This window comes from Micropterus dolomieu, linkage group LG09 (assembly GCF_021292245.1).
Source record: "Micropterus dolomieu isolate WLL.071019.BEF.003 ecotype Adirondacks linkage group LG09, ASM2129224v1, whole genome shotgun sequence".
Classification (NCBI taxonomy): domain Eukaryota; kingdom Metazoa; phylum Chordata; class Actinopteri; order Centrarchiformes; family Centrarchidae; genus Micropterus; species Micropterus dolomieu.
Window position 1 is genome coordinate 23,308,862 of NC_060158.1, and position 25,015 is coordinate 23,333,876.

At 42.6% G+C, this 25,015-nt stretch overlaps 1 protein-coding gene and 1 long non-coding RNA gene across 2 annotated transcripts; both read right to left on the minus strand.

Moving 5' to 3' along the window:
• Positions 1–14,562: 14,562 nt before the first annotated feature.
• Positions 14,563–18,127, minus strand: sox4a (SRY-box transcription factor 4a). Its single transcript, XM_046059274.1, has one exon. It carries the CDS (start codon positions 17,650–17,652, stop codon positions 16,537–16,539), a length of 1,116 nt encoding a protein of 371 aa, XP_045915230.1. The 5' UTR covers positions 17,653–18,127; the 3' UTR covers positions 14,563–16,536.
• Positions 18,128–20,993: 2,866 nt separating this feature from the next.
• On the minus strand, positions 20,994–24,601 carry LOC123976787. The gene is made up of 5 exons (XR_006826431.1): positions 24,407–24,601; positions 24,220–24,299; positions 24,010–24,066; positions 22,819–23,032; positions 20,994–22,377 (listed from the first exon to the last, which is right to left on the minus strand). It is a non-coding gene; the product is annotated as an uncharacterized LOC123976787 (long non-coding RNA).
• Positions 24,602–25,015: the final 414 nt, after the last annotated feature.

A 25,015-nucleotide genomic window follows, 5' to 3' on the forward strand; every position in this document is an offset into this window, starting at 1 on the left:
TTTTTGTTACAGTGCTGAGTCGCCATGCTGTATCTTTTAATACATCCGTGATGTTTTGTCAGTATCCCAACCTCTATTTAAGGTAGCCTGTGTTCCACTAGCCCTTATAGATATATAGATTCCATCCTCATCAAACTTTTGCTATGTTGATTTTTTAAGTATTAAGTAACTCATACATTGTTGACATGTTTGCTAGCTTGGAGTCTTCTTGCTCAACTTTGTTCGTGCATTATTATTGTCTGACGCTGGGCCACTGTATCTGTTGATCATCGCGATAATGTGAAACCGAAGGCAGGAATATGTACTGCTTCGCCGGGTGGTCATATGCAAGCCCAAATAAAATAGGAACCCACTCTTAAAAACATTGCTACACAGCGCTACTGGTAGTCAAAAACTCAGCAGGGTACTTTTAAGTGCAGCAGCACTGTCAGAACCTCAGTGAAACTGAAGCTGTTGAATGCTAACACAATTCAGTCTATTTTACAAAATAATCTTAACTCATGGTCCACTTATTAGTTTTTTTTACTTTTATTAGCTTTTATCAGCACTTTCAAGCTTTTTTAATTGGACCTTGAGTTAAGATTATTTTGTCTAACTATTTCCCAAGATGACCTTTCATGCTCAAATTTCAGTCTTTAATCTTTGTTTTCAATTAAACGTCAGCCAAGTTATCACATTTCAGCTTTTCATAAAGAATGATGATAGAAGCCCTCAAAGAGAAAAATTACAGCTATAGAAACAGACTAACTGTAAAGTAGGCAAAGCTCGGGCTTTTTGTGGCTTCTGACTGAAAAAAAACGCATCATTATCATCATGATGCAACCATCAAAATATATACATGCAGGGTGTTTATATTTTGGCATTATTTAATAATATTTTCATGATAGAATACATCAAATTATGTCAGAAATAACTTCAATGTGATGAGGGAGTTTTTACCCTGCCCTAAAAGTGGCTAATCCACCTATAAGAACTGCATGAGTTATATATCTACAGAGATTTTTTTTTTTACGTTGAAACTCTAACACTAAAGACTGAAAAATGTCAGTATTGGCCTTCAAAATCCAATATCAGTCTAACCCCAGCTGGCGCATGAGAGAGAAAAAGAGGGTGACTGCAAACCACATCTTAGCCTGCCAAAAATCACATTTCCCCTCTACAGTATAGCTGGTTTACATTAAATCTCACACATGCATGGCAAAGCCCAAGTCCACCCACTTCACATTTCATTACCAAGAAAAGCTCAAACTGTTACACAATCCTCTCCAATGCGGCAGAAATCTCTAATGTGATTTCATCAAAACTTAAGATGAAAAAGAACTGTAAAAGGTGGTAGTTAAGTGGTGAGGAGAATGAATAGAAGGGGAGTGAACCACTATAAATTCATCCCATGGGATTAAGAGCTATGGAAACTGGAGAATCTGGGGTCAGACATGGCCCCTACATGTGTGATCTATTGGCCAAAGCGGTACAATACTAATGGCAAGGGAATAGCAACATATCACATGTCCCTACTGCTGTATTACAATATGTTCACTTAATGAAAGTGGTTATTTATACTTGCAAGACAGCAGAAACCATTTCTGACGGTTTTCTATCGATAGTTCTACATTTGAGTGATGTGAATGCTTTAGGAATATGGTTAATTCTATTGACCCAGTTTGAAAGGGTTGAACTCAGGTTTTTAGTGGACATAGGAGCACTTTCAGATAATGGTGCATTTTGTATTTAGCCATGTTAAAGAGGCTCTGACCAAAAGTATGTGGAGATCCATTATTACACCTAATAGTGATTGCTGAATATCTCATTCCCAAAACACTCTGAGATAACCCTGACGATATCATCAAGGAAATAACCCCATATCCTGTCATTAGCCTGTGTTACAAACCTGGGGACTCAAGTCAGGGTCGTGGCCTTTGCGGCTTCAATTTTGACCATTCGTTTTTTAACCTGTGTCTCACAAAGACTTATTGTTACTTCACTTGAAGGTTTGACCTCCACTGTGCAGAGTTTGACACTGTTTTCACATTCATCTTCTGAATGGGAAAAGTTTCTTTACCTCAAATCTATGTTTAAGACCGAGCAGGACTTTGTGATATCACAACCAGTATGGAAGACAGTTGGGGTCTAGCATAAGAAAACTGCACAAGTGTGATGTGGAAACTTGATGCCTCCAGTGCCCACACTGACAATGTTTGTGTCAGTAAAGTAGTAGACATCCTGTGTCCAGCAGTTTATCTATGAAACCAAAATGATTTCCCTATTCATAGAGGAAAAGAAATGTCATTTTTTGAGAAATTCTAACAAGATAATTAATCTTTTTTTGTGTAACCACATCCAATACAAACTATTATTCAGAGCAGTACTTTTATGTCTTGAACCAGTGTTAATTTCATCTGTAGCCTATCCTCTCTACCCTGATTAGTAAAACAGTATCCTTCACCACCCAAAAACACCTGTTGCACTACTGTTAATAAGAAGCATCTTGCATTCAAAACATTCTGTCACTGTCAGTAATGTTATCTGACGTTACTGGTTCTGGGATGAAAATGAATTCATCTACAATCCACTGAGAGTTAGACAAAAGCAGCAACAAAACAGTTGGCAAAAACTATGAAACTATGAAAACATGCAGGCCAGCGCCCAGACTAGATCTGTCTTCTGTCTTTCTCTTGTATGGATTTATTCATATACTATATTGGCATGTGTTTTAATCAGAAACACTACTGCCAAAACAGTGAGCGAAACTTAATATTTCAAAGACCAACATGCATCAGCTAATGACTGTACTGCTATATTTCAAACTGTAAGAAGATGATAAGGTCCCCCCCCCCCCCCTCAAACGCCATGTGGATCAGTTTAAACATTGGCCCACTTTCAGAGTGTCACAGGACATTTATCTTTATTTCCTTCTTCCTCTCCATACCTTATAGAGAAATGGTTTTTACAGATGTGCTCTCTGTACACTCTCTAGACACTCATCTACCTCTCTTTCTCTCTCTCTCTCTCTCTTTCTCTCTCTCTCTCTCTCTTGCATGTTACTTACATGGTAAAGATATCCTTCCTAAAGCCTGGTGTTCGAAGCATAGAAGCAGAAGACTTTTGCCTTCTCTTTCATCCTCCATTCTTCCTAATTAGAAATATAGTGCAGGTTAAAGCCACACCTGCCATTTGCATGTAGAAGAACGTACCCAACTATGATAAGATATTATATAATGATAAAAATAAGTATAAGCATGTATGGATCATTTTCTGATAGAGTGATAGGTTTATAATACTATTATAACATTGTTAATAATAATGTCTGAAATATAATGACAGTAACCTGTGTTACTATTACGAGGGCTTAAAGGAAAGAGGAAAATACCATATTTATAAGAAGTCCTCTATGCCACACAATTCACTGAATAAGTATAATAAGTAGTTTAGTGATCAACATTTCCAGTAACTAGTATATAAGGAATGTGTGTCACAGAGTTTTATGTTTGATACTTTTATCATGTTTGGACTCGTACACCCCAGCTAATAGGTTCCAAAATAGACACACACTTAGCGAGGCCTGTGGTAATTCTTACCACAAGATTAAACCCATACTAGAAATGAATCGTATATTTTGTTACCCACACAAATACTTCCACAAGAGCTTTGAATTCAAGAGAACTCTGAAGTGAAAAAGATCTTCCGGTAAAAGCGATGTAAATATTTAGAGCAAAGCCTGTAACCTATTGACCAATGGCACAAGACATTTCAGTCAGTGCAACAAAGACCTAATGACAAACTTCTAAGACATGAGATGCTTATGAAAACTTGAACTGTGTTTTGTTGGCAGTCATCTGCCTCATGATGATCTTTCTGTACTGTATAGGTCACACACAATAGCCTTTTTCTTTATCAGCTACCTCGCTGCTCATATGCAACCTGAATGCCCTTGCTTTTGCTTCCAAGCACTTTTCTAGAAGAAAAACACAAGAAAAACACAAAACTTTGAAGAGCCTCTGTGTCAAGTCTCCTAGTTTGCCAATATTCGACCTTGATCAGCGTCTAGACGAGCCGTGACACACAAACAAAACCCAAGTGCTTCTCCTGAGTGCGCTGTAACAGATGTAATGACCCACCTGCCTCTAGTCCACTTATATAAGGAAAGATTACACAAGCAAAAAACACAGCGAAGAGCGGACAAATATAGCTCTCTGAATCGCCGTGTATATTTGATCAAGCGTGTGAGCTACAGTATATGTGAGGGGAGCAGTGGAGTGTGTTTGAGAGAAAGAAGGATGTGCATGAGTCTATATGTCAGAAAAGGGAGGAGGCAAATAGGCAGAGGTGGAGAGGAAGGAGGCAGGGGGTGCACACATTCTCAGTGGTTTGGGAGAAGTAGAGCAATTTATCATCTCAGCGCGGCTTGAATGTATAAACTGTTTGGGCTGTTGGAAATTTACATTTTATACAACTACTTTGGCAGTATTGTTTCTGTTGGAAGTCACAACAGTCAAGTTAATGCATTGAATTAGTGTGAGAACAAAAAAGGGAATCGGGAGGAACAGGAGACAGGGAGAAGAAGAGGAGGGGGGTGGGGTGTAGTGGAGGTGTACGTTTGACTTGAACAGCAGAAGGACTGCTGGAGCTGCTTCCACACTTCAAGGGCTTTAGTGACAGGGAAGCTGCTCTATTCAGCACCGTCAGCAGTTTTACTCATGCATGTGTGTGTGTGGTACATGTGTGCCTATCCACAGGGAATGAAAACTCCCCGTGTTGTTCTTCCATAAAGCAAGGACACTTCCCTACAAAGGCGCAAAGGACAAGTGCACACATACTACACAGCCACATACTATTCAGTACACTGATATATTGCTGAGCATGTCCACTGTACTGATTTAGCTGATAAAGGATTATTATTATTCAATACTTCATTGGTTGTCTTAAATTGAATTCATTCTCAAGTGATATATGCATTGCTACTACTCAGTGTTAGGCAAGTTACTTGAAAAATGTCATCGATTTGTCATTACATATTCCATATATTATTATTTACATTTACTCATTCCTAATTTATTCACTACAACTGCAAAAGTAATTACCTACATGACTGTCCAGCTCTGTCTAAACTCCAAAGCCCACATACCCACACGTCACATCGACTGTATTTAACATCTAGAAATAGAAAACATTACATTGTGGTTTAACCGTAGACTGGGAAGAGTAAGGGTTTCTACCTAATGGTGTGTTCAGACTGCCGGTGACAAAGCATTAGGCTCCCATCTGTCACTCAAAGCGGCCACAAGTTGCAATCCCCCCTTTTTGGCTGTTGTTAACCGCCAACCGTACCTCTAGCTCCTCAGCAGAAAACTTCATATCAACTCTCCTCTCTGGTAAGACAGCGAACAACTGTCAACTATAGTATTACTGGCATAAGTAACTGCAACTGAATTTCAAAAAAGAATCACTCCACTGTTGCTATTACAGTGTCCCATGAAAAAAAGCTGACAACAAAAAACTTCTTTGCATAAATCTTTTTAGGGTGTTTAAGCTCAAATTTAAATAAAGAAAAATATCAGTTTGCTTCAATCCAGACGACCCACACTGGTTTAACTTTACCCCATGCTGTGAAAGAGACAGCTACCATGAGAAAATCCCCACAGTGTGTACTGTAGTGTTGTCAGACCCACGCTGACTGTTACTAAACGATAGCAAAGGGACCATAAAAGAACACTGGAGGCTATGATGGGTGAAGAAAAATGAACGTCAAAACACACACTTGAGTCTGAGCGAGTCCGTAGTACGGTGGCACGGTGGCACCCAGCAGTAAAGTGCAGCCATCCCTGGCTGGCACATAGGACACCCATTCACTCTGTGACAGCATGTCACACCACATGATTTATGACGGGTAATTATGGTTATGGAGGTGACATCATATCCTACTCGCTGGCTCCCGCATGTATCCCTGCTGTATCTGTGTGTCTGTGCATGTGTGTGTACACATGTGTGTTAGTGACTAATTAGTTATGCTGTCTGGATCCAGCAGAGACTGTCTTTGTTTTTCTGCAGAACGGAAGACAAGGCATGTCACAACAACATATCTTGCAGTTCCTCCAGACGTGCAGCAATGCACACGCGCTCACACGCCCGCTTATTCGCTCAAGCACTCAACATTTGTACATATGGGTCCACAGAAGAGTGTCTCTACCTCGGTTTGTGCTCAAATTTTAATGCTTTGTTCAATCCAGGAACAGATTGGACATTTTTTTCATTTCAGGACTGGCGAGGGCGGGCCAAAAGTAGCGACAGAACAGGAAGAATCACTCACGTTTCTTGACAGAGCTAACCATCAGTTTATCACGGTCTGAAATTGGCGGCAGTGAGAAGCATACAATTAGAAATCATTACTCTGCATCTAACTGCTGCTGACAGGCATGACCACGACAAATGAGAAAATGGAAAGATTATAACACAATTTCTCTCTGCTGTACACATCTGCTAATTCACTTGCCAGTTCTAAATAAATGCATTCATTTAAAAATGATCTGACATACCATGCCTAGCACTTGAATTAGAGACACGGAGGCTGCTGAAAAAACTGTTAGATATTTACAGGAAGCTTTGCACAGTTAAGTTAATCCATCATCAACCTAGAAGGTATTTGTTGAACATATTTTTCATTTTTTTATATATATTTTGCCAATCTTGACAAAACACTTCTATGTTGTTTGAGTAACAAACTCTGTGCAGGTCACTTACTGCAGTTAGAGTGCAGAGGTCACTGTGGGACACAAGAGTGTCCTTAATAAGCCAATTTGGAGGAAACAAAATAATACAAAAAAAGGATAATAGATTAGACCCACTGCCTTGAGTCACCATAATGAGTAGCATTACTCTTTTTTTTTTCGCTTTTGAGCAGACATATTTCAGTATTCACTCAGAAACATGGCCATAGCCACAGGGGCCTCATTTGGGAATGGGCTTCAAAAGTCTATGTTTGAACTTTAAACTGCTGTTAAGGTAGTGGCCCACAATCAAAACAGCCTATTCCTCTCGAAAGTCAGAACAGATCAACATTTAGATACTGAGTTTAAAAAAAAATAAAAAATCTCTTTGCTCCCTGACCCTGGGAATTTTTAAACAAAAGTGACCTTTTGCAGCGTTTCACCCTTGGCTTAAGCACGAATGAAAACTTCACAAACTCTCTGGCCCTCACTACAGTTTTTTTCATCCAGGGTGAGTTAAACAATACACGCACTGGCCTGAATTTAAATTCACAAGGTCAGAATAGTGGTGTTCATATAGCACTGCTGGGCTGATTTCCAAAAATCTTCTTTTCCATCCCATCATTAGCAATGGTACATTAAATATTACATTTACTACATAAACCGTAACAACCAGTGTACTGTACCTGATCTCGTCCGGTCCGTGTCTAAGTGGGCGGTATGATTCCTATTACAAAGACGGCACTTGCTGCTCCCTTGCTTTTGCTCTAAAATGCATCACAGAAATGTTTTGCTCTTTCCCCTCCTCTGCTGCCTGAGCATCAGACTGTGCCTCCTGCAATGCTCCCGTCAAGCTGCGTAATTTTGTGGACGGCACAAACACTGAACAATTATTGGTCCGTGTAGCACCTTACTTGAAGTGGTGCTCCTAAGGCAGCACAAGGCGTGGAAAGCACACAATACCATACTTCGTAGGATAAGTACATAGGTAATGGTTTCTCATTTAACTAAATGCTATTGTGTAGATGTTTATGTGATTATCGTATTGAAAGAATGAAACATCATATATTCTCTGTAAGGCCTGTGATGCATTTAAGTCCATTTATAAGAAGGAGCCGGACAGTCTCTCACCATGGGGGAGGAACAATAACTTAGAGCTGAACACTGAAACCTGCAGGAAACACGGTGGACTGATTTATAAAAGAAACCACCAGCTCATCATCCTTTGCAGATGAACGGCTTACCAGTGAATTTAGCCCAGTCTGTAATGTTTTGATAGTCCACTATCATCCCTCAAATAGCATGAGAACATCTTCTAAAGCCCACCAGAGGATTTTCTTCCAGAGGACGCCGCAGGTAGCTCATAGCTTCACAACCAGTTCTTGGGGTTAGTAATCAAAAGCATCGTCACATCCTCCATTCCTGTCTGCCTCGGCTCTAAGCCTAGCTGTATTGCTGCTCAGTGGGCAGCCAGCTGAAGGAAAGGACAAGGGAGATTGTCATCGCGTCTCCTATTGCTCTGTTTCATGAAAATCTTTCATCTGAGAGACAGCACTGATCCACTGAGAGCAAAACAAACCACAACACCTGAACAGTTTGCCTCCGTCTGGTATCGACAGCCTTCCAACCACCTCAGGCCCCTATGGAGCTGTAATCCTACTACAGGAGCTGTTTAGCATATCCTATTTATTAGTAGTCTGCTTTCACACCTTCCTGCATTCTGCTTAATTGCTGCCTATGTCTGCATTTACCTCTTTCAGGGTATAACTCGTAGCACCTACTTGACAGCAGAATAAAAAAAACACATCTCTGCAAAATAACAATGGAAAAGTCATCACATGTGTGTTTGCTATCTACATTTATCCCATTTGTTATAAACACATTTGTTTTTATTTTTGTTTCCCCTCATGTTTCTTCAGTTTGATGTCCCCAATTTAACGGTGCTGTGGATCTACAAATTTGGTGATTTTGAACTCAATGAAGTAAATCTACAACACTACACATAGGAGAAAATTTCATACTAAAATAAGTTCAACTTTGGAATATAAACATTTGATATGTCTATCTCCAACGGCTAAAGCCTGGTGTTAGCTTGTGGATTTAGTCCTCCATCTTTTAAATTAACCATTTAAAAACCCCACAGATTGCATGGAGATATGTGGGAAGATCTGCAACATGTCAGCATGTCCTCCAACCAGCAGTCACCTGCTGCTTCTTTTCACCTGCAGCTAAATTGCTTAACCAGGTTTGGTGGTTCACACCACCTATGTGACAAGGACATGATCCCTCACTGTCTTCCCACCCACCCACACACTGGCAATTGCGTTCTGTGGGAGACACAGCCAAGCTGGATGTGCCACTGTCAGGGAGTAAACGCATTCGCAATGAACGGCTTTGTCTTTATAAATAACCTGACTTCTTTCCCACTGGTATGTGTATTTGGCTGTATGAACAAAGTTTCAGATGCAATTTTAAATTAAACTGAATTGAATCTACTTAACAAGTCGCACAATTTCCTTTTTATTTCATTATGCATTTTGCTGTCCTCCATGTTGGCACTAGCTCAGACAAGCTGAGCGCTGAAATTATGAGAACTGTCCAAGGAGATGATGTAATTTAGGTTGTGTCACAGTAACAATGACACATTCCAATTTGAGCATTTAAATTCAAGCTGCATGTAGGTCGCCTGTCTCGGGATGCAGTTTTCTCAGATCCATATGATCTAGATCACAATAGAAAAAGTACAATGTCTGTGTCTGTGGAGATAAATACTTACATGACTTCTTACGCAACATTGTTTGCACAGTGTTCTATTCTGTACAGAAAGAGACTGTACACTCTGCCATGTAAGCCTTTAGAAATTATGATCCAAGCATCAGTGTTCTCAGAACATGTCCCTTTCTTTTCAAGCGTAATACAGTACACCTACCACTATGACTCAGAATTCCTCTATCATGCTAAACTGTTTCGGCACAGTGCTTAACAATGAGTTCTCTCTCTGTTGTACACAGTGTGCCACAATGTCTGAATGCAGGCCGAGGCCCAAGTCTGGATGTAGGTGGAGTGATAACATCTCTTGTGTGTACGGCGTTCATGAGCACGTATAGTGAGGACTTGCTGCTATTTGCCACCGTCTATACTCACTCTCCTTGCACCCATGTCGCTTAGATAGTTAGTTATGAACTTAATGTACTCGCAAACAAACTAATTTAGCAGTAAGGGACTATAAAAATGATTATTGGGAAGATGTGGTGAGAATATGAGGGTTATATTTCTTTGCTTAAGGGAGGTCTGAATTGTTTTGGAAGCAAAGGGGAGGCAGTTTTCTATTGTTTTCTCACCTTGCAAGATAAAAAATGGCCAAATAGAGAAACAGAACATTGGATCTTTATGGATCTAAGTGACATTATCTCTTCAATATAATTTGTTTTTGTACAATTGGCGGCTGTGTGAAAATTATTCTTTAATTCTTCTAATCCAAAACATGTCATTTTGTCAAATCAAGCTAGCTGTCCGTTTTGTGTGTGCACTGAAAATAAAATCCAATGTGTGTACTCTGGCTCTGGAAATGCGAAACAAAGAAAGTGGCTTGGACCGAGCACACACTATTCCAGCCGTTCCATTTGTGTGTCTGCTAACATTATTTGCCCGCAGACATTCGGACTTTGTAGTTCACCAAGACATGCTGTTGTTGTGATGTTAGCTATAGCAGCAGGAGAGTTGTGAATATCGCTGATTGGAGCTGTTGTGCTGGCTCTGGGATCGTCTCATCCTCTCTGCGTGTTAGCTTAATGTTAGCTTCGCAGCAGTAACTGTAACAACAGTATGCTAACCCACAACTTAGCTAACGTTATTTTACATTACTTGCCTTGTTGTTGTTTGCTCTATATCATGATTTTTGCCATGGTGTTGGATTTCTCCAGAACCGCTAACTCCACCTTTAAGATCTTGTGGTTTAGATTGCCATACACCACCTAAAATTATTTAGCTTCCATTAGTTATTAATTGTGAAATGAGTTGAATGAATTCTATAGGCCCATGGTTGTATTATTTCGAGATATTTGATTGAGGGTAGTTTTCTTCCAATGGGAGGGACCGATTAAAATATTATTAGCTCTGGAGAGGGCCTAGCTTTTTCAAAAAGTGAAACATATTGTTCACCCCCCTCCCCACCTCAGTAACTTTTGTACAGTCCCTAAATCAACATCCCCATCAACCACTAAGCCTCTGGTGCTTCAAGCAGAGACAACGCCAGGATTTATTTTAACTAGCTCTGTTATTGACAGACACACAGATGTACTCTATGATGTGGTGATGTGTGCATGAGCTGCAATGACTGATATTTAGACTGTTTATTATGAAAAGCAGCTCACTATTAAAGAGCCACAGTCATATGTTTACAACTGATGCAGTGCCATGATTTGTCAATCCACAGTTTATCTGGAAGTTTAATGGGGCCACTACCCTGTTTATCCAGCCAGGACCCCTAGGGCAAACACATGCCCCCCTGCACTGCCAGACATAATTTAACTCTGTCCTGTAACTGTCCACTATATTGGATTGTACTGCAATGTGCGCTGTGCATCTGTCCACTCAAGTCTCCACCCATCAGATGGGTTAGGTAAACAAACTGTAACCATTGCTCCATGCACAATTCTTTTAGACACACGCACACACCACGGACGCACACACGCGCACATCATTGCAGGCAGCCGCTGTCCAGCCACTGCTGTGCTGAAACTGGGCAGCAAGCAGGCACTCCAAACAGCATGCAAGTGTCACTATAATTAACTGGAAAAAACTTAAAGCAGTGGTATCTAGTACTGGCTGCAGTAGCTGAAGCGTGCCTGGCAGAAGTTACCTTTATAGTCCAGATTTAGCACCAGATATCCTCGGATCTCCTACAAACTACCTTTACAGCACTTTTTATACAACAATAAAAACACACACGCAGTCCCTCCTTTGAAATAACTCTTTACTAACTTCGAAGCCAAAGGAACTCTTTTTATATTTAAGATGACAGCCATCTCTAAAAAAAGAAACTTTGGTGACATGAAAAATAAAAGCCATATGGACATACTGCTTTAAGATAAAAGAAAAGAAAAGAAAGCATTATAGCACGTTATTAATAGTAGAGAGATGGTTCCAGCCTACCTGCCAAAGTCCTTCTTGCTTCCAACTATTTCCACTTTTTTGCGAACCTTACACATTAACATCCCAGGTTCAAATCCTTTTCCTTTGTCTCCACATAACGCTGACACATGCCTCGGGATAAAAGTTTAGGCTCACTGTTCAAACTTTTTATCTCCACACCTCTATCGGATTATTACATTCCAACTATGTGGTTTAGTCGAACCTCCGAGCTCTGCAAAGACCGCTGGAGCGCAACAAAATCAATGAAACAAAGTTGAGCTGCATGCCATGACAGCGGTGTTTGTATATTTCTTTGTCCGCATGCCTTATGACTTTGTGTCCCGCCTTCAACTTCACCGGCAGCGTGCAAAAAAAATCCCTATAAAACTCCTGCGTTATTCATGTAGCGTCTGTGATGATCAAACGTGGGTTTATATGGACTTAATAGTATTTCAGTCTCGTCTACTATCAATATATAATATTCTATATTATTCCTATTATGGTCCCATAGGGATTTACAGTTTAACGGCACAGCATGGAGCAGTGATCTCTTCTCACTTTATGGTATGTTCATCTTATATGTTATCACTGCAATATTCTTGGGGATCTGATGTGATACTTGACTAAACTAAACCTTTTCCTGTTCTCACACAGGGGACATATATTAAAACACACAGACACACTCAGAAAATTATAATTCAGATCATTTACTAAAGTACCAATGCAACACACTAAAAATACTCCATAACAAATAAAGGTCAAGCATTAAAAACACTAGTAAAACATATTATTAGAAAAATGTAGTTCAAGTATCAAAAGCACTCTTTTGATAAGAGCACTGTGACTAAAAGACTTTAATATTTTAGGTGATTCATGGGGCAGAAAAAAAGGGAAAAACTAAACTCTCCAACACAAATTTGTATTTGGGATTTTTCTCTAATCTTTACTTTTTGTGGAATAATTGGGTAATTTGAACTCAAACGGTTATTTAAAATAAAACCATCTGAGAAGTTTAGAGGGGAAACTAAAGTCTGTATGATGGAACTTACAGCTCATTTACATGTAAGGGGTCACATGGGTTTAATCTATAAAACTGCATTTTATTTTATAAGCTTATCATATGTTTGCAGTGTATATGTATAAAGCACCAGAAAATAGAAATACCCTGTACAAGTGCCTCAAAATTGTATTCAAGCACAGTAACTGAGTAAATGTATTTAGTTACTTTCATCACTGGTGGAACAAAATACAGTATAAGAAATATCTCTTTGATTAAGAAAAATGAACAGAGCATTTCAAAGAAGAAAGTTTAGACTCTTTTGTTAAACAAATTCATTTCATATTAAACCTCAAACATGACAAATAGTTTCGCTTCTGCTACAAATTACAGCACACTAACTAGAACTGCACTTGTTTGTTTTGGTCTGTATTTTGAGCAGACACGCTGGCTTCATCTTTCTCAACCTCACACAGGAAACAAAGAAGATGCTGTGATCAGCCATGAAGGTCAAGTGTGTAGTACCTCCAGTCTTCTCATGAATGTCTGAAATCTGTTGACACTCATGCATGTGTCTTTATCTGGGTCAGTGTGCGAATATGGGTGTGTGAGGAGAGCATCGACATCTTTTCTATCTCCTCGTATCCATCAGACTCTGAGGGTGATCGGACTTCTTTTTTTTTCTAAAACAGGGCACACCTCAAACACACCCCGCACACTATTTCCTGTGTGATGTCAAGCTTATTGCAGACATCTGGGGGCCGGCGTCTTGTCTTTGGGATGGTGTGTGTAATGACCATGCCTTATCTTTCTCATTACCCAGCCCGACATGTCAGTGGAAAGCTGGAGACGGCCCTGCTCTCCTGACAGAGAGAGAGAGATGGAAATAATTACCAACGTCTCGTGTGGAATAGGGCGTAAATTGATACACACTAAATACTGTACCTTAGGGGTCTCTCTTTCTCATCAGATGTACTAGACAAATGAATGCATCCAGAAGGAATTAATTGGATTTGGGAGCAGTCTCCTGCACGATCCACCAGGACAGACAAACACCCCCCTCTGCACCCTCTTCCCCCTGCCTCCTATTGGCACACACACACACCCACAGACAGACAGACACACACGCCTCCTCATCCTCCTTTATTCCAGTCATGCCTTGCAGAAATGTCTGACACCCCCCTCGCCTACCCACCCCACCCCACCCAACCCCACCCCACCCTGATGGATCAGTCTGTGTCCCTTATTCCCCCCTCCCCCCCACTCACACACACACACACACACAGTGGCACAGCGGATTGCACCCTCTCTCTTGGATACAGTGTTTCCATGGCAGCCACGTTTTCTGCACGTGTAAAATCAGACGGAGTAAGAGAGGGAGAAAGAGACCACTCCTATCAATTCACCGGCTGGCTATTGATTCACTGTCTGCAGCTGCACACTTACCTACAGCAAACACGCAGATGCACACACACAAACACACAAACATCTGACACCCGATTGGATCTTTTGAATAAGGCTTCACTATGGAATGTGATAACGAGGGCTCACATTTTCTTGAGCACACTTCGGACAAAAAAGGGGCTTTAATATGTACGACTGCTTCAGTTGTCTCCTCCTGGTTCACAGTGCTACATAAAACTTAGGTTAGGGTAACCCGTTGATAGTAGGCTACTTTAGCTCCTTTAAAAAGGTTCAGAGAGAGAAAAACCACAAGAGAAAGACACTTTGTACTTTTCAGTTCCAGCTGATTTTATTTCCTTCTTGGAAGAAAAGAAAAACAAATTTTAAAAAAACGACAATCTGTACAGAGGTCTGAGAGGCAGTGATTGACCCAAACATTGGCTGGTTTTGAGCTATAAACATCAAATGATATTGGCATGATTGGACAAAACATGATCATACACAGCATATTGCACAAATGAAAAAAGAAAAAGGACGATAGAAAAGATGTCTTGAAGGTAAAAAAGGAAAAAAGAAACTCCTGGACCACAATCATCTTCAACATATGGATGTCCAAAGATGGCTGTCCTAGTGCCTGTCGTTGATCATCATCATCATCATCATACATAAAAACACACAATCTTTGCTTATAGTACAGTCAGTTTACATAAATATCTTCATGTTATTATTCTTTTAAAAATCTTAAACACAACAGCTATAGCTACATATACCTGAATCTGAAATACAAATGCTATTTGCCATGCCATAATATAGGAAAACAATTAGCCTGCTATACTTAGCCAACAGGTACAGAAAGGTTAAATACTATTTTTTGATGCAATTTGCGCAATAACAGATGAAGCACTTCATACATCTCCCTCCCTCCAAGATCTAGGCAAAGTGGAATGAGTGTGAAATTCCATCCAGTGGTTCAAATAAAACTTATCTTGATAAAGAAAAAAGCACACAGAGGTATTAGCTCTATCCAAACAGTGACTCTCTGGGATCTTTCACTCATATACTTTAGGTCTATGTGTACTGGAAACAGTCACCACTCAGACTTGGAGCCTAAGTGGAGCTTTGTTTACTTGGCTGGTGAAACTGGAGTCACTGTGCCATTAAGAAGCATGTGGGTAAATACTGTAAACACTGTGTGAGGTCAGATTGTGCCAAACAACCCCCCTCCCCCTCTGCACGTCTAAACACCAATGTAGAGCCAAACAACAATGTTGTGGGCTACCCACTTGCTGGAAACCCCCTTTCTATAGATTTTGTACAAAAATACAAGTAGAAAATCATGACACACTCAAATCTCCTTAAAAGTGAGAGACGTCAGACATTTTAAATAAGATACACTTCTAGCCCTTCCGCACTGGATACAGACAGGTGTATGTGCACAAACACAAACGAGACCTGTACGAGGACAATACTTCTATGTATAAAAAAGTTTGGCCGGTATAAATACATCGATATAAAAAACGTCATCTGACACAGAGGAACTACAAAGTTGAAGCACTAGGCAGAAAGGATGCGCGTCGGGGAACATTGGTCCTGAATTGTGCACTGAGTGTTTAAAAAGGTTCAGAAAAGGGTTTCTGAAGTTTTGAGTCAGTCTTTGTTTTAAAGTCCTGCCGTTGAAAGAGAAGCTGGTGATCGTGAATTGTGTCCTATGGTCACACACATTTGCGTAATTACGCAGCTATGAACATTTTTACGCATTTAACAACAACAAAATCCTCCTTATCTCGGAGGGCATGCCTGTTGATATTGAAACTATTTTGAGTTTGGAAAAAAACTACACCTGAATAGCAACTTGATGGTCAATGTGAACTGGCTATATCTTAAACAAAACCCAACATGACGAGCTCTTTAGTAAATGTCCCTTTTCCCGACCCAAAATAACATGAATATTCAAAGTTCAGTCTCAGTCCTCATCCTCTGCGGATTGGATTGAACATTTGAGCTCAAGTCCGTGTGTTTCACTGCTCTCTGCTTACATTCACTCCTCCTCTGTGTCCAAATGCAAACTAAGCATTTCCCCCGTCTGCGCGTTCCCGTCAAGCGCACCAAGCGCTATCCAAGTCTGTGAGCGGCGCGTACCTGGGCTTTAACGCGCACACAGGCTTCTTTTCCTGTTTTCACTCTCCCTTATTTATTGAAAGAATGGCGGAAATATTGTGGTTTGGACGCACACGCCTGTCAGGGGGGGTGAACATTTGAAAACGTGGGGGACTTCACGGTTCCTCTCCACCGTGGTCCTTTTCAGTAGGTGAAAACCAGGTTGGAGATGGTGGACTCCAGCCAGTCTCCTGAGATCATCTCGCTGACCTCCGGGGTGCAGTAGTCGGGGAAGTCGAAGTGAGATCCCGCCCCGCACTCCCCGAAGCTCCAGTCCAAATCCCGGTCCAGCTCTGCGTCAGAGAAGCCCATGCCGCCCAGGGACATGCTCTCAAACCCGGGACTCGGGTTCAGGTCGAGCCGCTCGTCTTCAAACTCTTCATCTGATGATGAGGACGATACAGATGAGGAAGAGTGAGAGGCTGACGGTGTTGGAGAGGAGGCGCGAGCGTACCTGAGGCGCGCGGTGTGTGATGACTCGCTGGCCGCCGGGCTCTGCTCATCGTACAGGCTGAGCGGGTCGCTGGACTCTGTTGAGCTGCTCAGGGTGGGACTGGCTGGGACTCCCACTGAGGGAGGCCCGCTTTCCAGGCTGCCTGCCCCGCCGAACATGTGACCGCGCCTCGCTTCTCCGGTGCGCTTCTCCGGGATCTGTCTAGCCCCAGACACTGACCTGGATTTGAACAGCGCCTGGTGGTCACCGGGAGACGCATAATCCTGCCCCGGAGCGGTCTTCATGCCCGCTTGTTTGTGCGTCCTGCTCACTCCTTTGGACGCTGGGCTTCGCTTCACACCGGCTTTTGCGCTGCGCTCCCCGCTTTTCTCCCCGCGGTCCGCCTGCTTACTCGTTCCGCTCCCCGACTTGACCTTCTTCCTGGGCCGGTACTTGTAGTCTGGGTAGTCGGCCATATGTTTGAGTCTCAGCCGCTCCGCCTCGCGGATGAACGGGATCTTGTCTGTATCTTTCAGCAGCTTCCAACGCTTCCCAAGTCGCTTGGAGATCTCCGCGTTGTGCATGTCCGGCGACTGCTCCATAATCTTCCTCCGCTCTATCTGGGACCAGACCATGAACGCGTTCATGGGTCTCTTGATGTGCCCCGTCGGAGTTTTGCACCACGCCAAGTCGCTCCGCACCCCGGAGGAGGGCGACTCGGGGGTTGGAGACGCATCCATCTCCAAGTCCATTTCTCCCGTGTCCGTTGAGTCCCCGCCGGGGGAATGAGCGTGGGCGCTCTCTGTCTGGCTCATGTGCTGCACCATCCTTTCTTCCAAGTGTCTGGAAACACTGTCCAGTGCAGTGCTTTGATAAAGTTAGAGTGCGCAAAAATGCCTAGGCTTTCACAAAAAATATTCCTCACTTGTTCTTATTTCAGGCGCTTTAAAGCCAGGGCTAAAAAGTTCATCCAAGGCTCTTCTTTTCAGGTCAGCCCGTTTTGCAAACGTCTGCTGTCTCAACTGTTACCAGTGCGCTTCACGGAAACAAACAAGAAATCCCGAAACTATTTAACAGCAACTTTCAACTGCCTGTGCGGCTGAAAACTCGCCCTGCAAGGCTCAAAACGTGCCGCTGTGGGCAACAGCAGTGCAAGTCCCTTATGTGAACCTGGCTGTCTGCAGCGCAGCTTGTCTGTGCGGTTGAGGAACCATGTGGTTGAATTAAGCAGCTGCGCTTTCTCATAGTCTCCCTGTTTCCTTCGCGCTCTGTAATATTACTGTAAACACAACAACGAGAACCTCGCCGTTTTATACCCTCATCGCGAGATATAAAAGCCAATCAGCTTCTGTCTCCATCCTGATTTTCAGTGAAGCCACTCCCCTTGGCTTGCCATTGGCTGAATAAAAAAAACGGGTAATAATAATAATAATGTGCAATGAGGATCGGTGTGTCTGACCTCATTCCTGTCAGACTCCACTGGAAGAAAGACGAACTAGGTGTGTGTGTGTGTGTGTGTGTGTGTGTGTGTGTGTGTGTTAAAAGGAACACAGTGTCCTTTCCCCTGCTGCAAGGTGAAGCTTGCAAGGATATACTTAGAACTTTGTTACGTTCTTGTGGATGAGTATTGACTAAATTTAGATAATGTGTAATAGGGGGGCAAGGAAATGCTGAGAAAACACAAAGGCAGCCACAACATGTTGTGTTAGTCAGACTGCAGTGTGGTGAGCAGGGATGTAGCGGAGAGCAAACCCACCCAAACACAGCTCACACAACCTGTTATTTACAAATCATTACAACACCAGCTCACATCATTACATCACACAGCAGGCAGTATCAACAGATGCAAGTGAGGTGATGCTGGTGTTTTCACTCTACATTGGTGCATTATGGTAAACGAGAAACCTGAAAACCAGTAATTATGAACATCATGAAAAAGTGTGTAGATTTAAGTGTGAGGGCCACACGGAAATAACAAAGTCACACTCACTCCAGCAGCTTCCTGCTCTGCACGCTCTGCAATGTACACTTTCCTCCTCCTCCACAGCCCCATTATGTTAACATAGCTATGTCATGTAGGATCACGTTACAGCCTGTGTCGCTAGATGTCAGGCTAGAGCCAAAGGGAGCTGATGAGCTGTACATTGTGTGTATGTATGTGCATGCATGTTAACATGTACAGCAGATTGATCTCCATCCCATAATCGACTGCTTTGAGCTACCATCATTAAATCATGCAGGTGATGTCATCAGCCGGCAGTGAAGACTCGTTGATCCTGCAACAGAACTGACTGACAGGAGTGCTTTTGGTGATAATTAAAAGGCGGGCAAACACTGTCCTTCAGTTAATGGTTGCCACAGAGAAATCAGCCACCGATGGAAGCAACAAATAAATCAATTTATTTTGTCTGATTAGATCTTCATGTACTCTAATATAGCATCAGTTACGCACTTATGATGTGCATTCTTAATTTATGATAAGACTTATGTCAGGCTAAACTCTTTAAAATTTCACAACTCAACCCCTTTGCCCCCATCGGTGCTTACATAAATCAAACACATAAATAATAATGAGCTTCTTCATCAGTCTATTTCTTTAGCTGCCCCAATTACAAGTGTGCACCTGCCACAGGATTAGTTTGCTATCTTTCTCTATCTCCTTCCCGGTCTCAGCACACATACACACACACACACACACACAGCAGCAGCATGCACACACGTAGGTTTGTTTAAACAGGTGTAGCAGATATACCTGTAATCTTATCTGATGTGTGAGAAGCAGCTGTCAGGTAGCTTTCCACTCTGTCACTGGCAGATGTAAGGCTCTGGCAGCGCTGGGACACCGGGCCCCATCACGCTGGCCTATCACTTTGTCATCTTCAGAGCTGCTGGAGCCATGTGTTTACCCCAAATACACCGGCACTTTGTCTCAGCTCTGTTGACGCCTAAAGGGATAGTGTCATTATGAGAGAGTGCTGTGGGAGGCTGGGGCTATTACAGCGACTTCTTAAAAGTGTGTGCGGAGAAGGTGGGGGTTTGAGGATGATGTGCATATGGTGATATTTCTGGGTTAAATTAGGATTATTTTGTGTATAAAAACATTTTAAGATGGTCTTTCCTTCATTTTTGCCAGAATTGTATTTTTTATCACAGTGGAAAATCTGTGATATAGCATTTTTCTAACCTTAGAACACTCCATTAAAAGAGGTGTTAGTGAAATTATGTTAGGGGCTTTAAAAAAGAACATTTAAAACATATTTACTAGACCTGCAGCAAGGTAGAAACGTCCATTATTTTAGCACTTACTGACACTGTGTTTAATATGCAATTTTTAATAAAACATAAATATTAAATCGATATGTCAGGCCAACCCTAGAGCTAACTGCAGCCTAAATGAACGTAGAGTGACTGTGTGTGTCTATGTGTGTTTAAGTCTGCCTCTTTGCAGGGAGCTGGGTTTATTATAACCGAGGCTGTCATAGACCAGGCTGAAAAACAAACGGGAACATAGCCATCACAATGTGTCGTAAATGTGAAGGGGGAAATTAAGAATCCAATAACAGAAAGCAAAGAGATAGAAATGGAAGACGCAGGGAGCGAGCTGCATTGAGGAGAAAATGTGTGTGAGCGGGTGTCTCTGCGTGCTGTCAAACAGAGGAACTCATTACCATGTGCTTGCCTTTTTCAAACGCCTAGGAGTGACGTGCCATTTTGACCTGCCTGCTCGTCATCCGGGGTCAAACACAATGAGGCCTTTGTATGTGTGTGTGTACATGTGCGTATGTCTGTCCAGCCCTAACTGAATTGGAGCGTTTCCAGGGATTGAAAGTTTGAAAACCAGTGGGAAGTCCCCTCCAGCCTGCAGTTAAACAGAAAATCTGAAGAATAAGCACTGATTTGCATACACACACTCTCTCTCTCTCTCCCTGTGTGTGACTCATCCACAGGCAGTTTGTCCTCTCTGTGTTTTGTGTGGATGTGGCAGACAGTGCAGGTGGCCATCTCACCATATCACCCACCTACTGCTGTCAGCCCTTACACAACAACACTAACAAAGTCAGTTATTTTTAAGTTGCCATGGAACACACATTACCTAATACTTCCTTGTGTCCTTCTGTGTTTCTTCCTCTACTTTGACAATCAGGGCTAAAAACAGATACACGAGAGAGATGAGATAATTGCTTTTAATCATACTTTGAAATGTGTAAGTGGGCAAAATAACAGGAACACCTTACAATATAATGCAATCCAATATAATAACCCTGACATTAAAGCTGTCAGGCTCACCTCTTAGTAGTTTTTAAGGCCTTAATTTGTAGTGTTGTTGTAACGAATGACTTTATAATGTATGGATACATGTTACTTTGTATACCCACCGAATACCCTCTCTTGATGACCACAACTCTTCTTTTTCTCCTTCCGTCTATAGTTTTAATAATCAAGCTTATTATTTGGACAGAAAAAGTAGTTAGCAATTTTTTAGATTGCTAAAAACTTTCAACAGAAAGATCCTTCTGTTCTTTCTTGATCCATATGTCCTTCCTTCCTCCCATCATATTTCAAAATCCTGGAGACACAGAAACAGACAAAGTGGTACAGAGCAAGAACGAGTGAGTGTCATGTAGATGCAAAGACAAAAAGAGAGAGCGTCCTTGATTGTACAACATGAACAAAACAGAGGCAAAATAAAAAGTTACTGCAAAGCAGGAGAAAGGCTGAGACATTTGTTGTGGGAATGGAGCGATTTGAGAGTCCTCGCCTCCTGACTCGCTTTCCCCTCCATCACTGCTGCAATCCAGAGGATTCAGTCATGGTGGGGGGGGAGCGATGAGAGTCAAATGAAGGGAAACGGATGAAAGAATGAGCTCAAGATGGAGGTGTGGTCAGGACGGCAACGCCACGCCCCGGGAACTCCCAGCATCCCTCGCCCCGGATAGTGATGACGAGGCAGGTCAGATGATTGCTGTGTCACGGCAATGCAGACAAACTCACATGAACACGCGCTTCCATGCAGACACACAAATGCATAAACACACACAAACTCACGGCGAGACAGAGCCAGCTAAGTACCAGTGTACTGCTGCAGGACCCAGACGTTCTGCAGAGTCATATCGAGAGCGCAGACACACACTCTCTCACACACACAAACACACACACATCAAACTCACTCACAAACGTGCACACACTCCTTCGCACACACTCAGCCACTCTCACAGCTGCACTCTACTACACTCAGACACTGATACAACGATCGTTTTTTTGGGGGGGCATTGTCTAAAAGCCAGAGGAGTGGGAAGGAGCGGAGAATGAGAGCAGAGGAGAAGAAGTGGGGGGAAAGGGAAGCAAAGAAGAGCAAAATCAGAAGATGGAGAAGTCGTCAACAAAGCTTTTTGTTCTTTTGCTAAATTTGTCGTCCTTGCGCTCATTGGCTTCTGTCAAAAGGGCAATCGACATACAACGCGTGGAGGGCAGACACTTTTCATATTCTGCATTTTCAGGAGGGGACATCTCTCAGACCTGGATCCGTATGGAGCAGCACAGGAGTGGATATACTGCAAAAGAAGAAAGAAAATATTTTTGGGGGAGGAATGGCGCATCAGAGTTTGGAGTTTGCTGGGTCGCTGTGGTTTTTTGCAGAAACATTTACGGCTGCAGACGCTGAAGCATCGGGTCTGGGAAAGAGACAGAAAGCATCATAAAGAAATTAGGTAGTGCAGTGGCGAAAGAGCCAGACAGTGTGGAGAGTGCGTGAGTATAGGAAGGTGAACGCAGAGGCAACATTGCATGAACATTTTCCCCCAAAAAACCTCTCCGTAGTGCTGTAAATCGCAGAGGAGAGACAGACGACTGAGACGCCTATCTCCCCTCGATCTCCTGCCTTTTTACCTCTCCTTCTGCCTCTCTCTGTCTACATATACATCTACGCATTAGATCCACATGCAAACAACATTTGCTAACTAAGCTTTCGATGGTAAACAGACACCCCATATCACCTCACACCCCCGTCCTCCTCTGTTGCAGGCACATCCTCCTCCAGGTCAGGTCAGGCGGGCTGGTCGTGTCCTCACATAGCCCAGGGAGCAGTGTCCTCAGCTCGGGCACGGTTGCAGACGCTGCAGGGGTCGGCGAGGACCAGGCATGGAGGCTCTCTGCAGCTCCAGACAGGCACCAGACGCACTGACCTACATCAGCCTCTGTACTGGAAGACTGGGAGAGAGATGCAGAGAGAGGGGGTGGGGGTGGGGAGGGGGTGGATAGAGAGAGCGAGAGCGAGAGAGGATGGGCAAGAATGATTGAGAGACTGGCAAACGGGTGGAGAGGCTCGGTTTGAAAAATAGCAACATTTATCAAAAACGACATGCAAGACGGTGCCACGATGCGTGGAGGAGGGGGGTGGAGGAGAGAGAAAGAGGGAGGAAATTAAAATAAAACCAACTCTCAGCCCTCCTTTCACACTAATAATGCTTAAAAACCCATTTCTATCCTCATCATTTTGCTAATCTTTATCCTTGCCTCACTTTTGCCCCTCATCTCTCTCTATGCACACTCCCTCTTCCTCCCTCATCCTCTCCCTCTCTTTCTCTGTCTGTTTAGCTTGATTTTCATCATATACCATCCGAAACGTCTCTCAGTGTAGGAGGATTAGTCCGTCTCTGGCTGCCTGCTTATCAGTCTGCTCTGGCTTTCGGCGGCAGAGAGAGAGAGGAGGAGGCGGAGGAGGAGGTGTGTGTGTGTGTGTGTGTGTGTGTGTGTGTGTGTGGAGGGTTTGGCATGTCTTGCTCAGTTGTTGTGGCTATATCAACACGACTCAGCTTTTTGCGAGTGTGTTTTTTGCTGGAGCAAAGCAGCAGAGGCTCTGCAGTGCGGCAGAAGTGAAAAGAGAACATTTTGTAGTGGTGTGTGTTTAGGCAGGTGTGGATGTGTGTGTGCGTGTGTTCTGTGTGTGCGTGCACATGTGTGTAGCAATTCGACGTGCATGTCCTTCCACGCTTAGACCGATTGTGTCCAGCAATGCTCCACCGGTGTGTGTCCGACCGGTGGTGTGTTATCATTAATCCCCAGTGCCGGCATCGACACTAAACACGGATCAATACCAATATTGAGGCAGATAGATCAGGCTAACGTTAGCGTGGCTCCCCCGGGACCCCATGTGGCAGTGGAAGTCAGTCTCTAAAGCAACATACCTCAGTCACACTAACAATGTCTTTATCCTGAGGTGAACATCTATTGGCCCAAGGGAGCTAGAAAAAAAAGGCGAGTATATTAGAAGGTACAGTAAAATCCAGCTGGTTCAGTGGATCCTGGAAAGGTCAGTGACTCACAAAGAGATTCGAAAAATTGAAGATGGTCCAGGCATTTAAAGGCTTAGTTTAGTTTTCTTTTCTAAAGCCTACCTGATTTATTGGGACCTGTCAGTCTTTGCAGTTCATCGAGGAAAGACCCCTGTGTGATGGCTGTGGACAGAAGTGGTTCGCTAAGATTGAAGAGATCAGGCGCAATCAGAGAAAACATGGGTGGAAAGAAATCGTCACACAAGAAAGCTTTAAAATGTAATTTTTTACATAAATCACCCATACTTACCAAATACAGGCTATTTGTTGGGTCTCAGCCACACAGACATTTTTAAGATAGGAAAAGTACATCTTCGCATGGCTTTCGCGTAAAGTTCAACTTTGGTGGACATATTTGACTAATAATAACTTTGACTAATAGCAAACAATTCTTGGTTGTGCTGACATTTGAGGGAACGGACAGGACTAAAGAACATGAAATGGATGTTGGAAACAGTTGACAAAACAATCTCAAATGAAGAATGAACTGTCAAGCTTCATCTATAAACAGCTATGATTCCATGACAACTGAGTAAACTCCATCTGTTTATAAAGAACATATCAAAAGCAAGCAATGAAGTGGCCATTAAGATGATTATTTCATTACATGACATTGGAAAGGTTGTATCCATTCTGGAGTCACCGTACAACCTGCAAGAACTCAGTACTCCCTGAGCTCCCGAACCATTTTTAAGAAGGTGAGATGAAGTATAGCTCTTCCACATTCTGGTGTTCCTACTCACTTAAATTGCAAAATAGTGCCCCGGTAGACTGTTGATTCTGAACACCAGTTTGAGAAAATTCTGGGATTTGAAGGTGGTTTTGGCAGCTATGACAAAATCAGGGAGTGTGCCTTTAA

Excerpts from the sequence above, each read along its gene's own strand:
- sox4a (XM_046059274.1), bottom strand. The coding sequence starts at position 17,652 with ATGGTGCAGCACATGAGCCAGACAGAGAGCGCCCACGCTCATTCCCCC.